At 33.0% G+C, this 25,420-nt stretch overlaps 1 protein-coding gene across 1 annotated transcript in view; it reads right to left on the bottom strand.

Moving 5' to 3' along the window:
* Positions 1-3,014: 3,014 nt before the first annotated feature.
* The window catches only part of LOC115889798 (Kv channel-interacting protein 1), a 41,296-nt gene continuing 18,890 nt past the window's right edge, over positions 3,015-25,420 (bottom strand). Inside the window, exons 5-6 of the mRNA XM_030909877.1 lie at positions 8,249-8,413; positions 3,015-3,416 (exon numbers count right to left, since the gene is read on the bottom strand). Coding sequence (XP_030765737.1) covers positions 3,258-3,416; positions 8,249-8,413 — 324 coding nt within the window. The 3' untranslated portion in view covers positions 3,015-3,257. The remainder of the gene's footprint in view (positions 3,417-8,248; positions 8,414-25,420) is intronic.

Raw genomic sequence — 25,420 nt, 5'->3', positions numbered from 1 at the left:
CAGACAAACAATTGCCCATGTGCCTATTATGCAACAAAGTTTTGAGCAATGACTCTATGAAACCATCAAAGCTCGAAGATCATCTAAAAAGGTGTCATACTGATAAAATAGGTAAAGATTTAAAATATTTTCAAACATTGAAAGAAAAATATGGAAAGAGACCCACCATGCACAGTATGTTCGCTTCAACATCTCAAAGTAACGATGATGGCTTGCGGGCATCTTACAATATCTCATTACTTATAGCAAAATCTGGAAAACCGCACACTATCGGAGAACAATTAATTTTACCCGCTGTTGAAGAGGTTTTAAAAACTGTTTTGCACAAATCTCCATTTGACGTACTAAAAAGAATTCCATTAAGTAACAATACTGTACAAAGACGCATTGATGAAATGAGCTCTGATATCGAAAGCTTTTTGTGCAATCATCTGCAAAAAACTCATTTTTCTATACAACTGGACGAGTCAACGTTACCCAGTAATGAAGCATTACTATTGGCATATGTCCGATTTATTGTTGAGGAAGAAATTCACGAAGAATTGCTATTTGCCAGAACTTTGGAGACTGACACTAAAGGCGAATCAATATTTAATGTCCTGAGTAATTTTTTTACGGAAAAATCGATCCCATTTACAAACATTATTTCAGTGGCAACAGACGGAGCTCCTGCAATGGTCGGGCGATATCGTGGGTTTATAAGTCATCTCAAAAGAATTATACCAGGACTTACAGCTATTCATTGCGTAATCCACCGACAACATCTTGTGGCAAAACATTTAAGTGACAGGTTGAACCAATCTCTTCATTTTGTAATAAAAGCTGTCAACAAAATCAGAAGCAATGCATTGAATACGCGTTTATTTGCTCAATTGTGCGACGAAAATGATGAAGACTTCCAACGACTGCTCTTACATACTGAAGTACGCTGGTTGTCGAAAGGTGCATGCTTAACGAGATTTTACTCTGTTTTCGATTCCATATTAGAGTTCTTAGAAAGTAGAGATCCAGATTTAAAAGAAAACTTGATCAAATTCAAAGCAGACATTGCGTATTTGACAGATTTGTTTAAAAAATTTAATGATATTAACTTGCAGTTACAAGGGGACAGCCTGAATTTAATAAAAACAAAGGGGATAATTTCGGCTTTTCTTGGGAAATTGAAATTTATGAAGCAAAACATTAGTCGGCGCGAATTCTCTCAATTTCCAAACTTGTCGCAGGTAGAATGTATTGATGAGGATATCCATACCTACAGTCAACATTTAAGTGCTCTGCATGATGACTTCAAAACCAGGTTTGAAGATATACTGACGATGGATATACCACCATGGATCATAAATCCATTTGATGAAACGGAAGTGGCCAATGTTGTATTACAAGAGGAGCTGCTCGAGCTAAGCACTAATGAGGAGCTGAAGGTGAAATTTAGAAAAGGCTACCCAACATTTTGGCTGCAAGCAGAAATACCCGAAAAATATCCTGGACTGTGGGAAATCGCAAGGAAATTTTTAATAGCTTTTCCCTCGTCATACCTTGTCGAAAGGAGTTTTAGTGCCGTTACAAACCTCTTAACAAAAAAAGGAGCAAATTAAACATCACAGAGCGGGGGGATTTGCGGTTATTGCTCACAAAAATAAAGCCAAACATTGATCGTTTGCTGACACTCCATCAGATACATCCTTCCCATTAATTAAAATTATGACCTGAACCTATATTACCTTAATATTTTTCTTGTAATTCTATTCTTTTAATAAATAAAGTGATATAAAATGTACCATTTTTCGTTTTTATTTTACATATCGGAATATAGGGACAGAACTCAGAAGTGACACAATTTTTATTTTTTGGCGACTTTAAGAATGTGGTAGAAATGTAGCAGCAGGGGGTCCACCGAAACCAGTAAAATTTTGAAAGTGGTCCACGAGAAAAATAAGTTTGGGAACTACTGTTCTAAGTCATATAGATATCCATATGTACACACGAACGAAATCCAAAAACAGATTAACGAAATGTTAGACAAGGGTATAATAAGACCTTCATCAAGCCCTTGGTCGTCCATATTGATAGTTCCAAAAAAGATGGATACGTCCGGGAAACAAAAATGGAGAGTAGTTGTAGACTACCGAAAAATCAACGAAAAAACGATAGACGACAGGTACCCTATACCAAACATTAATGACATCCTAGATAAATTGGGTAGGTGTAACTATTTTTCTTCACTAGATCTTGCCAATGGTTTCCATCAGATCGAAATGGAAAAGAGCTCCATTGAGAAGACCGCTTTTTCTGTAGACAGAGAACATTATGAGTACACACGTATGCCCTTTGGCTTAAAGAACGCGCCGTCTACATTTCAACGTGTGATGGACGAGATCTTGGAGGATATTCAAAATAAAATCTGTATGGTGTATATGGACGATATAATTATATTCAGCACAAAACTAGACGAACATATAAGAAACCTAAAATTAATATTCAAAAAACTGAGAGAAGCTAGACTAAAAATACAACTAGATAAGTCGGAATTTTTGAGAAAGGAAGTGGAATTTTTAGGTCATATCATAACAGCTGAAGGAATAAAACCGAACAATAACAAAATTGAAGCAATAAAAAAATTCCCTATACCCAAGGCACCAAGAGAAGTAAAATCATTTCTTGGACTAGTTGGTTATTACCGTAAATTTATAAAGAACTTCGCTAAAATTACAAAGCCTCTCACCCAATATCTGAAGAACACAAAAATAGTCCATACCAAATAATTCATCGAAAGTATCAATTTATGCAAAAATGTTTTAACATCAGAGCCCGTAGTAACGTACCCAGATTTTACATTTATGATTACATAATTATATTTTTATGATTACATTTCATGTTTCATTAATTCTATTATTTATACAATAAAGCAAAATAAGCAAAGAAAAACATTTTTAATAAAAATTCACATGTACTTTTATTTTTTTACTTTTACTTTTTTTGTACTTTTATCTTTTTTAATTACAATTACTTAAATAAATAAAAAAAAATATAATTGACAATAACATATTATTTATATTTTAAAATAAAAATAGTCTCTGTACCGTATCCAACAGTATGTTTGTAAATTTGCATTAAATACATATACAGGATATGCTATACGCAAATTCCTAACTTTTCAAAAACACAACTCTAACGATGAAATAATCTCTTGACCCATCAATAATTGTGGAAGTTTAATCTTTGATTGTTACATAATTTGTCACTGAAATTATTATACATCACAGAACACAGTCGAACATTTGCAATGATCTTGTGATGACTTCGTCTTTAAGGCAAGATTCCATGAATTCTTCAATAGTAATAACGCCGTCTTGGTTCAGATCTAACTTTCGGAAGACACGGTCGATTTGTTCTCGTGCTTTACGATCTTCTTCAACCTATGAAATAAATAAACATAATCTTAGTATTGACAAGTGTTAACACTAGGTTAAACAGAAGTTTCAATTGCAAATGTACGGATAATATAAAAATCTCAGTAGATCAAACTTAAAATTATAAAAACTGTTCATCAAGGTGATAAAACTATCAACTACTTTTCTTCCGAAAGGTTTCTCTTGACATCAATTGCCATATAAATGTTAAATTATTTAAAAAACAATTTAATTATCCTAAACTAATAGGCATGTTCCAAAAAATATAAATTCGCAAATAAATCATTGATTGCATAGATTAAGTCTTCATTACTTACAATACATAGGAAATTAGGAAAAATTCCATGATATAATTTTAGAAATTAAATTATAATTTCAAATTTGAACATTCCCGGATGAGTTGTGACGTACATAGCCTTCACCAATCACGTTTCAGATCGTAGAAAGGGAAGTTTCATATCATATGTTGGTATGACTGATTGTCTGGCTCATGCATATCGGGCGCAGCCGTTTTGGATTTTGTTATTATTTTTCTTCGTGCTTTTCAGTTCAGCGGTAAATTTTTTTGGTTGTAACTTTTAATATCTAAATGGCTCAACACTATGAAAAAACTTTTTAGGATCATTTTCGAATGGTGACGGAGTATATGGTGGACAGTTTTTATATAGACAATTTAAAATACTTAAGTGCTGATATAAAGAAGTTAAAATATCAAGGTGAGATTTTTTTTCTTGAAGAAGTTATTTAAAAGTAATAAAACCATTATTTATAGAGCATAGAGTGAATAATAATGATAACAGTTCGATTGGATACGTTCAATAAAAAGAGGGCTTCTGTACAATCAAACAAAAAGTACACCTGAATTATGTGACTGCAATAGTAAAAGTGTACAGAAAGTGGAGGGAACTAAATTTTTATGCTGTGCAGGTAACACTGGTGATTTTTAAATTATAACTAAATATGTAGGTTTTTATTTATCTATTTATATTTTAATTTTATTCGGTATGTAAACATTATGTCATACATAACAAATAAAATCACGAAAGGTACCACGGCTATGATTGATGGTGAATGAAGGAACTTCAACAAATTCTAGCAACTTTTATTGCCATTCTTGTCTTCTCATAATATTTATATTTTATATTCTTGTAGCGGATTAATACTGTAAATTGACTGCCCTGATATTCAGTAAGTCTTATCACTAAGTTATCACCATCAAAATGTAAATTATTACAATATTGTAATTAAAACACTTTATATTTACTTGCCTTTTAATTTAATAAATTTAAAAATAATAAAATATGTATATGTAATGCACAATGTATGTTTCCTTCGAATCTTCCTGATGTATATAACACTCTTAAAAAATAATATTTTAAACATTGATCACATATTAATACATTTAATAACAAAACTTTAATAAAATATTTACTTGATCTTATGTAAAAAGGCACTGCATTAGAGCCTTATTTTATCTATACAATGTATTTTATTAATAGTCTTCTGAAATAACTTAACCTATTTATTAACATTCTTGGTACCAATAGAATTTTTCTAATTGCCTTGTTCATCTCTCTAACTTTTCTTTGTCAGATAGGCGTACTTTTCATGATCAGATTTTAGCGTAACTGTTTTATGCCATAATTGTGAATACTGTGATTTTCCGGAAATACTATTAATGTTAGTTATCAGGAATTACATTTTTTTCAAATTAATTTTTCCCCACCTTCTTCCAAATGTAAAAAACAGGCCATTAATGATTTAACAAATTTTCCATCTTTTTTCTTAGTTACTGATAAATGTTATCCAACAATAGAACAATTCATTTTTTAGCATTATTGAAAAAATTTAAATGCAAATTTAATTTAAAATCAAAAATAAACAATTGTAAACAATGTCATTTTGACATTGAATAAACAGCAATGCTGCCAACATCATAAAATTCACCAAGTTTATTTCGAGACCAAAAACCAGCCAATCATATTGGCTAGGGCTACATACGTCATCGCAGCGCGCGTAAGTGTGAAATTCAAACTTTTACCCCATTTTTTGTCATAGTATTAAGTTATATATAAAAAAGGCTAAGTAGCAAGCAATAATTAGGTTGAAATCTGCATAATTACGTGGAAATTGAAAAACATGAAACATGCCTATTTTTAATTAACGAGTTGTGTAAAAAACATCTATATTTCTGATTTCTAAACTACTTTAGAAAATTAGGTAACTATACTTTTGCATAGTTGATAAAGAAGTTTTAGAGAATGTTAAAATAATTATTAACAACTGCGACGTATTAGATTTTATAGTGGTAAATATTGCAGACGCTTGTTGAAGTATTTATATTAATCACACTAGGGATTTATTGAGTTTTTACTTAATACCCCTCCTAAATAAATAAATTTATTATCTTTAAATCATTTTTAAAGTAATTCTTTAAAATTCATGTGGCCTTTTACAAAAGTGTCCAACCACGCAATACAAGCTTAAAATTTGTATAACAGTTTACACAATATGAATAACAATTAAATAATTGTTAGGTGAGATTTAAAATAACTTAAAATAAAAAAAGTATACAGGGTATCCCAATATTCCGTGGACATAGAACAATTACGTATTTTTTGAATCAAAATAAATTTTTTGCACATAATCTGTGCAAAATTAATTTATTTTGATTCAAAATTTGTGCAATAATTTATCTTTATATAAAAGTGCTTCGGTTGTCCGTTAGAGGGCATCAATGAAAAATAAACCAGAACGATAATTAATTTAAAATTTATTGATCTTTTTTTCATCAAAAGCCTATTGCCAAAATTATTTGTGAATAATAGATTTTATGCGCCTCCATAGCTTGATGTGACAAAAAACATTTTTTGGAAGTCCGCTTTGGATAAATAATTTTTTTCCTCAAAAAGTAAATCTCTCATTATTTTTTTAAGGGGCAAAAAATGTAGTAAATGCTAGGACCATTTTACGAGAAAAAAAAAATCGGTAGTCGGTTGAGTTAGGTTAGGTTAGAAAAATATTTATAATAAAATGTATGTAGGGGTGAGAGTAGTTTTCACCCTTCCTGTACTTTTCCTTATTTTTGTAAAAGTCAAATATTAAAGCACTTAGCAAAACAGACACCCAAAACCTCATTCAAACAGGAATAAGGGTTCTCAAAATATCTGAAAAATGTTTTTAATTTTTTAAAGTTTGACGCCACCTAGCGGACAAACGAATCACTTTTGTTTAGAGGTAAATTATGTCCAATGAATTTATTTTAATTCCAATAATACGTAGTAATTCTATGTCCATGAAATATTGGAACATCCTGTATAAATATATTGAATATTCTATCACCGCATTGGAAGAATTTGGGTTTTAAAGGGCCACAATGTTAATTCTAATGAATTCTAAACAAAATTTGTGGGACTGTTTAATGAAATGTACTAATTTAAGCTTAAATCACTCAGCGAAATATATTCTCATACATTATTCTGATTCTGCATAACAACTTTCTGTTAAATAGTCCATTATATGTAATGGTGAACTTGAGTTACCCTCCTACTGTTACTATAGGCAGTTATTAAATAAGTTAGTTTATTTTGTAATAGCGTAACATTATCTTGTAACAGAGATATTCTTGTAATAAATCAAACCATTCACCAATAATTATTTCATTTCTGTATTTACTCATTCATGCAATATGTTAATAATGATTAAAAAATATCTATGTGGCGGATTCGTCTCTCCAAAAAATCCTATATGGGTTTTTTGCCACTGCAAGAAAATCTACAAAATAAAATACTTATTCTATGTAAACACTTCTGCGTTAATCCCAAACGGAAACTACTTATCAGAAGTTAGGTTTAAAGATATACAAATTTGCCTAACGAACAAGAAAATGCTTAACGTTTCGGAAAGTTTATCTCTTTCCGTCGTCGGAAGCAAAAAAAAAATACAAAGAATAAAGAAAAAAACTATATAAAAATATTTAAATTCAACTATTCGAGAACACTTTATTTTTTTTTAAACAGATACGTCTACAAAAGCCGTTTTCCGACGACGGAAAGAGATATACTTTCCGAAAGGTTAAGCATTTTTTTGTTCGTTAGGCAAATTTCTCTTTAAGTGCGGCGCTACACGGTCCGTTTTTGCAGGTTCCGCACTGCGGATCCCGTTTTGCGGTATGGCAATATCGCATGAGATGGCATAGCAGATGTAACACCATCCATTCTTGCGGGATATGCGGCGACATGCTGCAGCAATGCAGGATTACGGGATGCGGGAATCTTGGTGACGACACAGTCAGTTGAATGTAAACTGTAGCAAGGTACGTTTCTGCGGTATGCCGCTTTGATCGCGAAAAGCAAAATATGTTTGATACGGACCAATTTATCGAGCTTATTCATGGGCTACCTGCCCTTTGGGACAAGGGCAGGTAGCCCATAGTAGAATTTGGAATTTTAGAATAAAAGTTTTCAAATCTTCTTCTTCTTTCGCGTTCGGAATTAAAAGGATGAACCCAGGTTTTACGTAGACATAGTTCCTTCGCGTCTGCCACACAATATCAAAATGTGCGTAGTAGCTGCACGAAGGTCCCGCAATCCGTTTTTGCAAGATCGTATAATTGGAGGCCACGATCCGTTTCTGCGGCATCCTGCAAAACGAGATGCTGCAAAAACGGACCGTGTAACGCCGCACTAAACCTAACTTCTGACAAGTAGTTTCCGTTTGGGATTAACGCAGAAGTGTTTACATAAAATAACTATTTTATTTTGTAGATTTTTTTGCAGTGGCGAAAAACCCATATAGGATTTTTTGGAGGAATGATAAAAATGATTATAATACATTACTTGATGAGCCCGCCGTCCCATCAATTCATGGACCGCAATAACGATTTCTGATAATTCTCCTCGGCTTATGCATCCATCTCCATTGATGTCGTACAGTTTAAAAGTCCACCGCAGCCTCTCGTAAATACTACCCCTAAGAAGCGTTGACAATGTAATCAACAAATCCTGAAAAAAGTTTGCATTTGTAAGAAAGTACAGAAGTAAAGTTGTATACTAAGAACCAAAAAAAATATAATCAAATAATGTCTGTATATATAAAGTATATACTTTTGTGGTGGGTCAATTTCTTCAAAATAATCTTTCGTCACTGGAAGTCAGTGGCGGCTCGTGATGCATGCATACATACATACATACCTACATTGGGGATGAAAGGGGTATTGGGGCTCGTGATGCGTGGGACCGGGTGGCGATAAAAGTTTTAGTTGCGTCTGTTTGTCCCCCACCCTAAATTTACTTAATATCCTAACCCAGTTCATAAAATTATGTTATATCTGGGTAAAAAACATAGCTCAAGAATATTTAGGACAAAACTAAAGCAAAAATAACAGCATTCAACGTAATAACATAATGATTGACATAATGTACAAGTATATGTTTTTTTATCTTCTTAGATACTAATTTTTAAGTACTTTGATAAATAAGGTAAGGTGCCCGGTGGCGTAGAGGTACAGGCTCTCGTCTACCAATCCGAAGGTAGTGGGTTCGATTCCCACACCCGGCATTTCATCAGCCGACTATTTTTATTAAAATAAAAATAGTTTGTGTACCTAGGCCGACTCAGCCTTAAATGAGTACTTGGGACTCACAATCCTGAGGTAATAATAGGCGGTTGAAGCGGTAGAAGCCACATTACCTTCCTTGTATACCGAACGGCTCTAGTATGGCAAGCTGTACCTTGCTACTCCCAAGGCGTTAAACGCTATATACGGAAGCTATTATTATATATAAATAAGGTACATAATAGTACCATGCAGTATATCATAGGATTTTATTTTATTTTTATTGATTTACGTTAACTTAAAAATTGGCCGGGTGCGTCTCAAAAGTGGCTCACCCCTATAACTTTTTTATTTTTACAGTTAAAAAACGAGATCTGGTATGTTCGTATATGACATAAATTAGGATTGATTAACATATTCAATTGTTTTCAATCACTTCCGGTTTCACCGGAAATGACTACAACTTTTGTTTTTTAAATGACACGCTCGGTATTTTTTACTTTATTCGATAGAAAATGACACTGAATAGAATGACATATCATATATCAACCTTTTACATTTTCGCATATGTTTTATTTGAAATTATAACTTGCGGTTCGTAACGAAAATTTGACTCGAAATATCAAGTGTGTGGTACCAAATTATTCGTAAAAAATGCTTTTTCCAAATATGCTAATGAGCCACCCTCGTTCCATTTAAAAAAATTGATATATGATTAAAAATACGATTTGATCATTTTCTAACTGACCAGGGGAAGAAAAACATTAAACAATCAAATCTATTTTTCCAAGACTCCTTGATTGAGAATAAGCGTTTTTAACATAACCATGGCACTCTAGATTAAATTTTAAAATTCATTTTTGTTTTAAGCGAGAATGGCGAAAGTTGACATATAATATGTCATTCTATTCAGAATGTCATTTTCTATCGAATAAAGTGAAAAAAATGGCACCCTTTAAAAATCAAAAATTGTAGTCATTTCCAGTGAAACAGGAAGTGACCAAAAACAATTGAATACGTCCAATCAATCCTAATTTATGTCATCTACTAACATACCAAATATCGTTTTTTTATCTGAAAAAATAAAAAGTTATAGGGGGGGTTAGCCACTTTTGAGACGCACCTGGTATAGACAATTAAATCTACAAAGAAAAACAGATTCTCTTATACATATTGTATATTTCGAGACTAACAAAAAAAAAGAATAATTGAGGAGGAGACTTTTTAGATGCATTTTATCCATTTTTTCGAATTTTGACAAAGAAAAATACCACGCTTTTGCATAAAACTTACCAAAAAACTAGAATTCTTGAAAAATGGATAAAAAAATTAAATAGTACAGCTATATGTGAAAAATCTGATCGAATCTTGATGATATATCTGAAAAAAAAAATAAAAACCCGTTGACTGTCCTTTAAACGTGAAATTTTTCTTTATTTTGCTGCTACTACGGTCCGTATCACCAACTAGATGGTCCTCAGTCATAGTTCCATTCTTTATTTTATGTAGTATTATTCAAAAAATAGAGAAGATTTACAAAAAAAAATCTTCATTTGGCAATGACAAACAAACAGCAGTTAAACAAGGACACAAGGACGTACTTTTGTTTGTTTGTCTATTGCCAATGGACATACAGCACATAGAAAGTTTAAATTATTTTCATCATTTAATTCAAATGGGATAAAATGTATTTAACACGTCGTATCATATTGTAACTCTGTGTATGTAGTTTGCAATGCCACCTGTGGTTGAAAATCTTAAATAATGGACAAAATGCATTTAGATTAAAAGTAAGACAAGTGACGAAAAACGTTTATTTTTCATTGAATTTCTACAGTAATTTTTAATCCATTTCAAACATGAACAATGTCTCTCAACCCAAGTACTTATAAATAATGTGATAACAATCAAAAGAAACAGTTTCAAAGCTTCTACTAAGGGCGTTGTAGTGTACTAAAGCTACTTTTGCAAGATTATTCTCGTTATAAATTATTTTATAATCGCAACTATTATACATATTGTTAATATTTACAATTTACTCATTAATTTATGTTGGTAAAAATCATTGCGGTAAAATTTTGTTATATCAGATATTAAATGCGTTATAAATTTTTTATTGGATTCTTTAAATTTCTGTGAATCGGCAAGTGATAAATAAAAATAATTGATATATATCTGCAAACCTTATTTCTAAATGTGTAACAATGATATTTAATATTCGCAATAAATTTAATATATTAATAAAATTCGCAGAGAAGTTATTTGACTTCGCCCCTTTTAACATATCAAATTGAAATAGCACACTGAGACTTTTCTGTAATATTTTTAATAATACTTTTCTGTAGTTTTAACTGAATTTTCGATAAAGCCCAAAATCAAAAATGCCCCTCGTAAATTATGCCGTATTTTTTCAGAAAAGAATGCTCAAAAGTTCAGCCACTTATGTAAAACAACCAACTGGGATACTAGCTCTTATGATGTCGACACCGAATTTTCTATTTTCGTAAAAACACTAACCAGACTAGCGTTCAAATCCTTTCCTTTTAGGCCTATCAAAAACAAACATAATAAACCTTGGACCACTAAAGGTCTACGCATGTCTTCTAAAAACATGCGTTCATTATCTCACTTAAAAAAATTCTCAGGCAGTGTCTTCTTCCACAATTACGTAACTATACAGAAAAATTTATCATAAGACTATAAGAGCCGCTAAGGACCTTTATTATAATAGGAGAATAGTCAATTTTGGTAATGTTGCTAAAGAAACATGGTCTATTGTGAATGAATTGAGAAACAAAGCTTTTCTTCGTCTAGCAATATCTCTACCTCACCTGAGAACCTTAACGATTACTTTGTAAATGTAGCGAAAAACTTAACTAATACCATATGTCCTTCTCATGATCCACTTTCTTATCTCTCTAATGATAATGTAAACTTACACAATTTCTTTTTTTCGCCCGTAGTTTTAGAAGAGCTTCGCAGTACAATTAATACCATCAATAATAAATCCTCTTCTGGGACCGACGGGCTAACTTTAAAAATGTTTTCGAATCTGCCAGAAAGCACTCTGAATCACCTAACAACTTTGATAAACATGTCGTTCCAAAATGGTATTTTTCCAAAATGTCTTAAGACGGCAATAATCATTCCTCTGCATAAAGGAGAAGACAAAGATGAAACTTCTAACTATCGCCAATTGCACTCCTTCCAACGCTATCTAAGATCATAGAAAGGTTGGTTAAAAGAAGGCTGGTATCTTTTCTGTTTAAGTACAAAATACTTACTAAATATCAATTTGGATTTCTAAGCAACAAGTCCACAAATGATGCTAAGTTTTCCTTTCTTAATAAAGTTTACTCCAGCCTAAACAACCATCATTCTACAGCAACAATTTTCTGTGATTTTTCTAAGGCGTTCGATTGTGTAAATCATAAGATCCTAATTAATAAACTGCAGCACTATGGGTTCAGGGGATCATCTCTCGAATGGTTTACGTCGTATCTGAGCAACAGAAGTCAACTTGTGAGGGTGGATACCACGTTGTCTTCTAGCAAGTCAATAGAATGTGGAGTACCACAAGGCTCAGTACTAGGCCCCATTTTGTTTCTTCTTTTTATTAACGACATTGCTAAAATAAAGATCAGTGGCAAAATATGTCTTTTTGCGGACGACACTAGCTTCACTTGGAGCAACAAGGACATCACGGCACTTCATAGGATTATATCAAATGACTTAATCACCATTAAATCTTGGTACGATTCAAACCTCCTGAGTCTCAACATTTCTTAAACTAAAGCTTTGTCGTATAAAAACTCGTTGCAGCCGCTTGTACTTAACAACACCACCACTGACGCCGTAAAATCTGTAAAATTTTTAGGGCTTGTTGTGGACAATTCTCTGAAATGGGACATACATATCGAAGCTTTGTCGAAAAAATTGACCTCTGCCTGTTTTGCATTAAGGTCTGTTTCTAAGGAGCTTAACTTGTCAGTGGCCAGAACTGTTTATTATGCACTTTTTGAGTCGCACCTCAGGTATGCCCTTCCATTCTGGGGTACGGGTTGTGCGACTCAATTTGACCGCATTTTCAAGCTCCAGAAGAGAGCTGTTCGATATGCACTGGGACTAAACAGCAGAACTCATTGCCGGGACTTTTTTAAAGAATTAAAAATATTGACTCTTCCTTCCATATTTATATTTGAATTGAAAATCTGAATCAGCTGCCATTTCGAAGCAACAGGTAAAGATGAGATATTATCTTTATTAGATTCGTTATTATTATTGAATATTTTTAGGGTAGAGTTTTGGATCGACCCACCTTAACTCGTATTTGTGTTTTGCTGGCACATTGGTGTTCTTTTGCTTTTGTCCTTCAGAATGTTACATGGAAGAAAGGAGAGTTTCTTTGTTTATTATTGAGCCCTCGAAAGTAATTCGAGGTAAGTAAAACGCTACACATTATTTGGCACCCATAGGCGTGGGGCCTCGAGAAAATAAAAACAGCCCTTAATTCGACACTCTATATTATTTAGTCTGTTTTGTATTTTTTACTCGTAATGTATTTCACTGGAGTCTGACAGTTTTCCTGATTAATTTTCTTACATTAATTTTTGTAGTTTAATCTTTTTTGGCATGATACAGAGGAGGAAACAGTTGTAGTTTTTCTTGTTACGATTTAAGACTGAAATTTTTATTCTCTTTCTTATTTTTGATATTTCTAATTATTATTATTTGGGTCTATAGAATTTAGACAATTTCATATAACGGAGATATATCAGCTGTGTGTTTTGATATTTTTGATATTTTGATATATTTTTGAACCTGGTATACAGGGCGGTCAAGATTTAATGCTTGGACCTGAATTTTTTTTTGGGGTTAAAATTTTTAATAGTTTAAATTTTTTTTTCTTGGTAGATGCACATGAAAGTTTATCTATTGTTGGGACTTCCTTATACAGGGTGGTCAATACCTTTTTGTGACTTTGAATTTTTTTTAATTTCAAGGTGTTTGACATTTCATAAAGTTTGAAACTTTATATATACAGACATTTTGGTTTGTATTTTCCCTATACAGGGAGGACAAGCATTAAATTTTCGACTTTGATTTTTTTTATATCTCTAGGTGTTTTAAATTTCGTATAAATTTTGAACGTTATACTTAGTTGAGATTATTTTGATAATTTTACTATACTGGGTGGTCACAACTTGACCATTTTGATTTTGTTTGTGTTGATTAATTGATTGCAATTAATTTTACAAGTTTTTGTGATTATCGATAATTGTTAGGGCGAGCTGCTAAACTGACATTTAGGGTTATTTTTTTGCTTATAGAAGTACGTTAGGGTTAATCACATCTCATCTATTGTTTAGTTTACCTTAAGGTTTCTATGCGAATGTTTTTTTTATGCCAATTTTTTTATTTAGTATCGCATTTACTATGTTTCATCATCTGAACCTTCAGTGTTGATACAGGAAGTGTATCCTTTGAGTTTTTTTGAGTGTATGACGAGGGTGACTTGTCATATTTGATACGTGAGGTATCGTTTTGTTTTCTTTTGACAGCTGTCTATGTACGTGTCAAAGGAATGTTTGGTACTTGTTCTGTTATGATTGTTGCCGAATAACTTTTCATAAACAGACATTTACCGTTTAGTAATTTAATGTCAGGACATTAAATTTTTTGCAGTGTTGCAGACGACACATGCGGGAGCATTTGTCGTATTTATGGTTTACAGTTAGCAGGAGGCTACTGTGAACATTTTGGTTGTTAATGATTTTTTTGGAGACGTCCAAGATCATTAACGTGTTGTCATCATTTGACATGATGATTGTTTTTGTGTTATTTGAGCGATTTAGCGCTTGTGGCTCAAGTTTATGGAGGATTGACGTTTGACATCTCTGTTTTCGAATTCTGCTGCCTAGTTTTAATAGTTTTTACTAGATCTGATAGCCAATGCAATGTTTCCGAAGAACTATATCTGTGTCAAAACGCGTCAATAGTTTGAGTTCAGTTGGAGTTCTAGTTTTCTCTCTTTACTTGGAGATATATTTTTTTGATGACACTTGTGTCAGATTCAGATCTTTTTGTATCGTGAGATATTTTTGTCTTGGTGACATCTATATCAAGTTTAGTTTTTTTTTTGAGTGAATTTTGGCAGTGTCTGTATGGAATCTGCAGATGCATTGAGTTTCTTAGTGGCGTGCATGGCGAGATGATGATTGCTCTGTTTTGTTAGCTTTTTCTGGTTTTTAGTCCCGGTGTGTTGTTTCGCGAGCAATTACACCAATATTTTGGTTTAGAATAACTGTCAGTGCGATAGTTGTTAGTTTGTTTTTTGCCTGATGAGTTGTCATAGAGACAATTTCGTCATTTTAGTCCCTTATGTATAGTTTAGTTTAGCTCTTTAGTTTCATTTAGCCCTACAGTTTACTTGCGTTTAGCAGTTGTATTTTTTTTGAGTCTGACTTTGAACAATGTCGTGTATGACATTTTGTGATTTTTGACTTTACTGTTTTCTGTAAGTCTTTGAGTTTGTTTGATTGTCATTTTGATATTTGTTTTTTAGTTTCGATCTATGGCTATTACCTAGCCTATGGTCGTGGTTTGTGGCCTTGTGGCCTATATCCGCTCTACATGGTGGGCGAGTTGAGTGTGCTACTGGTGAAGTGCATGCTCAACAGGAAAGAATAGCCATGTACGGGTTCCTCGTGACGGTAAGAGTCCGTCAAATGCCACCGTAGTATGTGATGTCTCAGAACATCGAGAGTGTCGGAAATTCTTTCCGTACACCTTATTCACATATTACGTATATAGTATTACTTTTATAGTAGTATCTATTTAGTAAGTTTTACTTTGATAGTAAAACTTATATTCATTGGTTTATTTATTATATTGATTTGATTTTGATTCAAGATACCTGGTTTGGGTTCCGTCGCCATTTGCTCGACAGGGCGTTGACCTTCCGTCGACTATCCTAGGCGATGAGTAGGTTTTGTTTTCTTCGCTTTCTGAGATAGTGCTCAGAAGGTTTTTCCTTGTATTTTTTTGTATTTAGAGTCATTTTGGGGTATCGTTATAGATATGCTCTATTTATCCCATTTTATTTGATGTACACTACAGTGCATCCCTTCATGCTGACAGATGTAGGGTATTTTTTTCATATTCATTTCATTTTTATCTTTTTTTACAGTTCTGTCTCTTGGTGATTATCTCTGGTTTTTGTTGTTGTTGGTTCCAGTCACTGCGTTGGAGAGAAGGGTTGAGCTAGTGTGAATTCTGTTGAGGTGTTTAGGTTCGGGTAACCTTCTTTAGCCTCTGTTGTTCTAGTCTGTAATTCCTTGTCTGACGTTGTTAGTATGATACATTCCGTCTGAGAGAAGGTTTGAGCTGGAACAGTATATTTGTCTGGTTGTTTTGGTCTTATAGTACCGACCGTCGTCAACTTTTAACTGCTCTAGTTCCATATAATTCCTTGTCTGGCGTTGTTGGTATTGTCCATTCCGTTTGAGAGAAGGTTTGTACTAACACAGTAAATTTGTTTGGTTGTTTTGGTTTTAGGATTCCGGCCGTCATATACCTCTAGCTGCTCTAGTTGCGTATTGTTCCTTCTCTGGCGTAGTTGATTTGGCATGTACTAGAATGTTGGTTTCAGGAACTATCACCAAGATTATAAATCGAGACGTATCGATACCATGAATGGATCGACGTTCTCTTTAATTTTTGTTGAGTCGCGTTGTTTGAGAACATAGCGTATTTTGGAGTCTACACTTGTCTAGCCTGAGTTATCGATAATTTACACCTATATCGTTATAAAACACCTAACTATAGCAGTATTTATTAATCTTGCGTACCATACTAGCTGATGTACCTCCATATTATTTTATTTTAGTGAACAGTGGTCGAGTATCTCTGTACTTTACGGAGTATCCAGTGACCAGCGACTTTAGTAATTTTACACCTTCAGTTTTTTATGATCTCCTGCATCATATATTCCTTACTGGTACTTTTCGTTTTTTTTTTGGTTTGCCGCTTCCTTTTTGAGAACCTGATCAATTTTCAAATGGGTTTCGTCTATTCTGAAATTTACGACGTAGTTTTCTTCTTTTAATTTTTTTACTATCCTCAGATTTGTGAAAAAGAAAGTGTACTTTACAGGTCCATTTCTTTTCTTTTCGGAAGAGGGCGGTGTAACGTTTTTAGTTCGTTACATATCTTTGTTTATGATATATGATGTCTGGCGTATCATCACCGGATTCCCTATCGTTCCGGCCGGATAACTTATTTGACGAATTTTTACGTTCTCTAGTCCACAACCCTGTAATCGTTTGACACAACCCTGTTATCGCTCTGAGGAGGCGCTGTCAACATCGCTTCTGTCAACTCTCTCCGTGCTTAACCTCACCAGAGACCTCACTTTGTTTTTGGCCACGGTTGCAAATCCTGCTTTTAGAAACGGCAATTTAAATCTTGCTGCAAAATCTGAATCAGCTGCCATTTCGAAGCAACAGGTAAAGATGAGATATTATCTTTATTAGATTCATTATTATTATTGAATATTTTTAGGGTAGACTTTTGGATTGACCCACCTTAACTCGTATTTGTATTTTGCTGGCACATTGGTGTTCTTTTGCTTTTGTCCTCCAGAATGTTACATGGAAGAAAGGACAGTTTCTTTGTTTATTATTGAGCCCTCGGAAGTAATTCGAGGTAGGTTTGTTTTGTTTATTAGACCTTGTTTGGTTAAGAGTTTCATATTTTTAGGGTCCAAGGTACGGACTATTTACAAGGTACGGACAATATCCAAGGTCCTAGTAGTGTTCCAAGGTACGGGTAGTGTTCCCATATTGCTACAGTATGGATACAGCGTAATCCCCATGCTGCTTCGTTCCCATTTCTCAGTCTAGTCAGTAGTTACGGCTGCATCAATTCATGGTGTCCTCACTCTGGCCCCCTTTTGTTGTATTAGATGGCCGAGTACAGAGATGCGAGACCACCTCACGCTGCTACTGTTTGAAGCAAGGTTACATAAAGAACAGCTAAGTGTAGATTTAACTTCTAGTTTTACATTTAACATCTAAAACATTTTCAGTCATAAACAATAATATACATCTCTTAAGTAATATCGTACAGACTAAGTTTAGTGGTTAGATTGTTAAGAACATTCATGTCGATTTAATATTTAAAATATGATTAGAGATCTTAGGTTTCATTACATTACGTATTGTAATGGTATTATTTTCATAGATATTTAGTACAACTCTTAACGCCACTTTCGTTGACATATAACCACTATAACAATTATTAAAATTGTACAATGCTATTTACCATCACAGTCCGTCTTGAATAAATATAGTCATTAGTTTTAAGTAATATACAACTGTGTTTTCTTTCTCTGTACATGCCTGGCGCCCAATAGCTGTATTTTTTTGTTTATTGTTATTGATTAGTTTTCTCTCTAGTGAAATACCTTACCCACGACTGCTCTCCGATGAAAAGCTGCCGTTCGCAGTGGTAATGTTTATAAAAAACGCTACAATATTACTAAACGCTATAATACACTATCTTTATGTATTGGCAACATTAACAGTAAATGATGTAATGTAATAAACCGCTTAAATTCTGACAAAATTGTATGGTAGGCGCCACCTACCTAGCCTACCTAGCCTACCCTGACAAGCCGCCACTGCTGGAAGGTACAAAATAAAAAGGCTACTTCTCTAAACACCACTGCATTGAATCCAAATGGAAATTAGCTAATACCCCAGTCAAAATAGACATTTCAATTAACAATAATTCGCATAGAGCTGAAAATTGGTACAGGTCTTAAATACACTATTATAAATGGTATCTGAAAAAACCCCACCCCTCCCACGTCTGCTAAAAAAAATATTCAAGGTCAAAAGTCAAAAATATGTTATTTGCTCTTTTTCTCCTAAACGGTAAGAGCTATCGCAAAAGTACCATAAACAAATATTGTAGACAATTAAATTTTCTACAATAATGGTTATTATACTTTTTTTGTTACGAACCACCATTCCTGAGATATGGCGATTTCAAAATTTGAAAAACTCATATTTTTCATAATATGCACACATTTCCGCACCACCTGTGAGGTAGTGTACTTGGCGCGTTGTTTTTTTTAACGTGGTTTCCCCTGTAGGCCTAGTCCACGATCTATTGTGGTTAAGTTTTATTACGCATATACTATTAATTTTAAAAAACGGTGCTCTAGGTAATGATTATAGTCGAACGGATTATTGTTGATTTTGGGAGAATTTTAATCTGAGTGGTAATCTTCAAATGATACTTCAACAGTAATGACTCTTTTACAAATCACAGTTTGCGCTACAACCCTTTTGGCAATGGCAAAAAATTGTGTTAAGTAGTTTTTCTAGAGCAGGTGGAAGTAAAGTTTCAATCAGCTCCAAAGTATTATCTATAAATTTCCAACCCCGATCTTCTGGGTTCAGTTGATTACCCAGCCACAATTGAACTTGATAGTATACACGATATAAGTGTTGACAGGCAGAAGCAAACGTTGGAGGAAGGCAAGAAAGTTGTACCATTTTATTGTTCGGAGTATTTTTAACAAAACTTAAATATCTATACTTGTCTATAGAATCAATTTTTTTGGAGCACCATATATAGCAAGAAGCAAGCGAATTCCACTTGTGATGATGACTTGTGGAGAAGAGTAAATCTTTTTGAATACGCCTGTGCAGACATACTGTTGAAGTATCATTTGAAGATTACCACTCAGATTAAAATTCTCCCAAAATCAACAATAATCCGTTCGACTATAATCATTACCAAGAGCACCGTTTTTTAAAATTAATAGTATAATGTGTAATAAAACTTAACCACAATAGATCGTGGACTAGGCCTACAAGGGAAACCAAGTTAAAAAAAACGCGCCAAGTACACTACCTCACAAGTGGTGCGGAAATGTGTGCATATTATGAAAAATACGAGTTTTTCAACATTTGAAATCGTCATATATGGTTCGTAAGAAAAAAGTATAAGAACCATTATTGTAGAAAATTTAATGGTCTACAATATTTATTGCAGTTGAGGGTTGGAACCTTTGGTGTTACACAGCAAAATAAAAACACTAAATCACCACAATACACCAAAACACTTTTACTTTTACACTGGACGCGCGTTTCGCTAACCATGTTAGCATCATCAGCAGATGATTATAAACTAAAGTTCAATCTACAAGTTGAGCGTTTATATACTCGCCCAGTGGGCACAGAGTGGGCGTCGCAAAATCTAGCCAACCGAGTCAGAGCCCACTGAGCGTAACAGTTAGATTTCCGTCACTAGAGTAGTAGGAACAAAGAACTTGAAGGAATTGGACCGTTGTCTCTGTTCATACTATCTTTACATTTATTGTGATTTAGTGTTTTTATTTTGCTGTGTAACACCAAAGGTTCCAACCCTCAACTGTAATCTTCGATAGCTTCACGGTCAACGGAACTGAATCTTTATCGTAAGTTTAGTACTAAAATTAGGTTATTAGGAGCAGATATTTGGTTTCTTAAATCATGCAAAGCCAATTCAGAAGTAACGTTAGTGATAAGGTAGAGAAAATTGCAAAACAAAAATGGCTTGATTTAGAAATCAAATTTCTGTATAGTAAACGAAGTATGCTTGAAATTGAAGCCTATGGACTTTACAAAAAACTTACTTATAAGCTTTCTTAGCTAACTAATGTAGAGTATGAATGTTGGTGTCTCTTTCAGAGAAATATGTTTGTGGTTATCAATTCAAAATTCGTTAAGAAAATGTCCATTTTGAATAGTAAGTTTAAAAAATTAAAAAGCTCTAAAAACAAACATGTTTTCCAAAGAGACAAACATAGTAGAGAATATTTCTTCGCAGACTTTTGATAAACAAGAGCTCAGTTTATTAAACAAATGTATAAAGTTTGCATTGCCCAACTCTGGTAGCGCTTTGGAGGAAATCGTCGTTGGTGTTGAAACTGCTATTCAGCACTTGCCCGAGGCTTCTAAAGTATTTACAAGAGAGGTTTGTAGAAATCAGTTATCAAAAAATATCGTTTCAAATAAATGATTAAAATCTAACAAGGAGCACACACAATATTGTCAATAACAAAGATTGTTTCTACCTAAAAGCTGATAAGGGAAATAAGGTTGTTATATTAGATAAAAAAGACTATTACGATAAGGTTAACAACTTAATCGATAATGGCCCTTACATAAATTTGAAAAATAATCCTTTGTCTAAGATGGTAGCAGACGTTAAAAAAATCTCTAAAAGAATGTAACACCCTTATTGATATTTCTTTAAAGAGGAAATTGCAAGTATCCAATCCCTCATTACCAAAATTGTATGCTTTGCCAAAAATTCATAAACCGGAGAACTTTATGCGCCCAATTGTTTCGGCTGTAGGTTCTCGGACTTATAATTTGGCAAAATGGTTATCAAGGGAGTTCCAAGATTTACCTGATCATGAACCTTCCTTCTCAGTTAAAAATAATATTGAATTCATTAACAAAATTAAATATATAACATTGAATAAAGGTGAAATTTTGATCTCCTTTGATGTATCTTCGTTGTTCCCAAGTGTTCCAATTCCACATACTTTAGGCTACTTGAAGGAATTACTGAACGCAAATGGTCTCGACAACAAAACTGTGACTGAATATATTGAGCTTACATCGTTATGTATGAAACAAAATTGTTTTCAATTTAATAACAACTTTTTTGAACAGCGGGAAGGTACAGCAATGGGTAATCCATTGTCTCCATTTTTGGCTAATTTATTCATGAGCAGGTTTGAAGTGGAGGCTAAAAATCAATTTGAGTATTTTCCAAGAGTATGGTTTAGGTATGTGGATGATATTTTTGCTGTTTTTGACACGCATTCGGACATCATAGATAATTTTATTTCTAAGTTAAATAATCGTTTTCCTTCCATTAAATTTACGCATGAAATTGAGAACAACGACAGATTACCATCTCTAGATGTATTAGTTATTAGAAATGCTAATAATTGCCTGGAATATGATATCTACAGGAAAAATACGATCACACGCAGATATATTCCTAAGGAATCACATCATAGTGTTGAACATAAAATGGCTAGTTTAAATTTCTTAGGTCATAGATTACTTAGTTTCCGACTTTCCAACAAAAGATATGAAATAGAAAGAGATTACATTAGGAATGTAGCTGAGTGTAATGGATATTCTCCTTCACTAGTTGATAAATTAATTAGAAAACGTAGGTATAGGTTAATGATTTCTGAAAATTCGACTTTTCAAGTGGAGAAAGATACGTCTAAATATTTTTCGATACCGTTTGATAGAGAGTTATCCCGTGGTCTAAAAGAAGTGGGAGGGGTGGGGATTTTTCAGATATCATTTATAATAGTGTATTTAAGACCTGTACCAATTTTCAGCTCTATGCGAATTCTTGTTATTTAATCCCCTTTTTTTGTCTATTTTGACTGGGGTATAATATATTGTAGAAAATCAAAAATTTTGAAACGTTAATTATATTTTATCGGTTAGGCACAAATAATACATTTATATTTTCTACACTCTCTTCCAGTGGCGAAAAAAACTACAATTGTTTTCCTAGAAAACCTAAAAATGAGTGTGCATTTATACCATAGTCATTCCTGGAAAGCCAAATACAAAAAACTTATAAATAGAAACATAAAAACATTTTAAGAAATATTTTTGTAGATTTCCACAAGTCTTGAATCAACAGACTCAACAGTCAGGAATATTGACAGGTTTTTTAATATCGTTTCTTGTTTATTCTATAGTTTATTTAATTTTTTTTTAATTTTTACTTTGTTGTATATGTTAACTGCTTTTACATTAAGGTCTTTTTTATTTAGTATTTCCGAAGTCAATTGGAAGTACTGAGACTCTTAATTCCTTTGTCCCGACGATTTCGCCAAAGGCGCCGACAAAGACAGTGCCTACACCCAGTATATTCCAACTAACTTCAGATAAACATTTTATTCCCTTTTTCAAAGTTTGATGTCATGTGATTTTGGGCTGTATTTTTTAAACAATGAATAAACCAGTCTGTTTAATTTTAACATTTTTATTACTTCTCCTCGCTATCTTTTACATTGTACAACTTCACAATTTGACATTTTATTTCCGTTTTATTTATTTTATGACTTGTCTAGCTTTATTATTTAATTATATTGCTTTTAAATTTGTATATTTTAATTCGCTATTTTATATTTTTATAATGTTAACGAGTTTTTTATTTTTATATATATTTTAATTTTTCTCATTTAAAAAATACTCAGCTTTGACTAAAGATCTATTATAGGGACCACTTGGAAAAAGGTCTTGGAAAGCTAATTATGGTTTTGATATATTCAGTTGACATGAAAGATAAGTTCCTAGTTTTGCACGGCTGCTCGACCGCCGCTCGACTCAGGAGGACCAAAAGACTTTTTTAAGATTTTCGGCTATAGTTCTGAAATGTTGCGTTCTGGCCAATATTTCATTATTACAAAAAGACCATTAAATTCTGCGTATAATGAGTGTCAATTCGTTCAATTCGGTCCAGTAGTATGACAGAAATCAAAAGATGAAGAATGGTGTTATTTACCAACTTCGCTGATATACGCATTAAAGTGACATTCAAACGTTCGTCACACAGAAATGATCATTCTAAATAATAAACCATACAATGAAACTTGCAGAGCATCAAATTACCATTTTAGTCTATAGGAAATGAAAATTTTCGCGTCCCGTCCAACCCTCCATAAAATTACTTAAGAAGTGGTATTCTGAATTAAACTAATACACAATACATGTACAGGGTGGGTCAAATTCGACGCTTTTAAAGGGCAACACCCTTTTCTATAGGAGATAGACGAAAACTAATATCGGAAGCTGGAGCTCAATTTTTGTCAAAAACATGATGGTGAAAACCGCATATTGATATCTGTTACCGTTTCGGAGTTAAAAATGTGCATTTTTAACAAATCGCGGTAACTTTTTTGCTATAAAAAATTTTGTATTTTTATAAAAACATTTCCAAAGCACTTTTTTACGTAGAATTTAATGGTTTCAGTATAATTTTTTTAAAGTTAATAATTTAAGAGTTATCAACAGAAAATTTAATTTTTTATATAGGACACCCTGTATATTTTTAATTTATTGTAAAGAATTTACAATAACATTTCCAAAAATATAGCACACTTGATATTTTGCTCGATTCCTCTTCGAAATATAGAGTTTATAAAAATTCGTCCACTTTAAATAAGTAGGCTTTGAACGGCGCCGGCTGTAATGTAAAAAATTCTAGCTGTGAGCATCAATTAAAACGAAAATAGATAATATTTGCAATGAGAGATGCAGAATTTTATAACAATTTGAACTGTATTTAACCAACATCAACACATTTAAACTATATCTAGTAACAATAAAAATAAATAGCAAACGAAGACATGAGATTTTGCTACAGGTGTTCGGCATATCGACCGTTTTCTGTTAAGGACAGACGGGGCTGTTTTTGAACATTTCTCGCGGAATTCATTAACTCAATGGGGGTAAAAGATACCGTCTCATAACTGCTAAGCATTTCTAATTCTTGTCTAGATTATACGGGCAATTTAAAAATTAGGACTTTTATTCTTCCGCAAAGATGTCCATAGGATTAGATTCATACACCAAGTCCGGCGGCTTCGACGGCAGACATCTGGGATCTTGGTTAGCTATTCAATTATTCTCGAAATTGGCTGCAAAAAGTTGCTGACAACTTCAGCATTCTGAGGCCGTGCCTCGTATTGCTGGAAAAATATGTTTTCGAGTTTCATTAGGGGTATGTCATCAATAAGGGGTCCAAAGCCTATACTAGTTAAAAGTGGCGAGCTTTTAAAAATTCTGTATTTGGAAGGGGATTATACCAATATATCAAGTGTGCTATATTTTTAGAAAGGTAATTTTAAGTCCTTTTCAGTTAATTGAAAATATACAGGGTGTCCCAAATAAAAAATCAATTTTTCTGTTGATAACTCTTAAATTATTAATTTTAAAACAATTATACTTAAACCATTAAATTCTACGTAAAAAGGTGCCTTCGAAATGTTTTCATAGAAATACAAAATTTGCCATAGCAAAAAAATAGAGCAATTTGTTAAAAATATACATTTTTAAAAAACACCCCGTAACTCCGAAACGGTAACAGATATCGATATCACCAATATCACCATCATGTTTTTGATCAAAATTGAGCTCCAGACACCGATATTAGTTTTCGTCTATCTCCTATAGAAAGGGGTGTTTCCCTTTAAAAGCGCCCAATTTGACCCACCCTGTACATTTAATTAACATTAAAATTATTATATACTAAATTTTTAATATATACGAAGTATTCTTCTAAAGCCATAATCACGATAATGTCTATATCTTCATTGCGGGTTCATTCTTGAAAAAATTCGCCATTGAAA

This window comes from Sitophilus oryzae, unplaced genomic scaffold (assembly GCF_002938485.1).
Source record: "Sitophilus oryzae breed Bouriz unplaced genomic scaffold, Soryzae_2.0 scaffold_1177_pilon_pilon, whole genome shotgun sequence".
Lineage (NCBI taxonomy): Eukaryota > Metazoa > Arthropoda > Insecta > Coleoptera > Curculionidae > Sitophilus > Sitophilus oryzae.
This window is presented reverse-complemented; position numbering and strand designations above follow the sequence as displayed.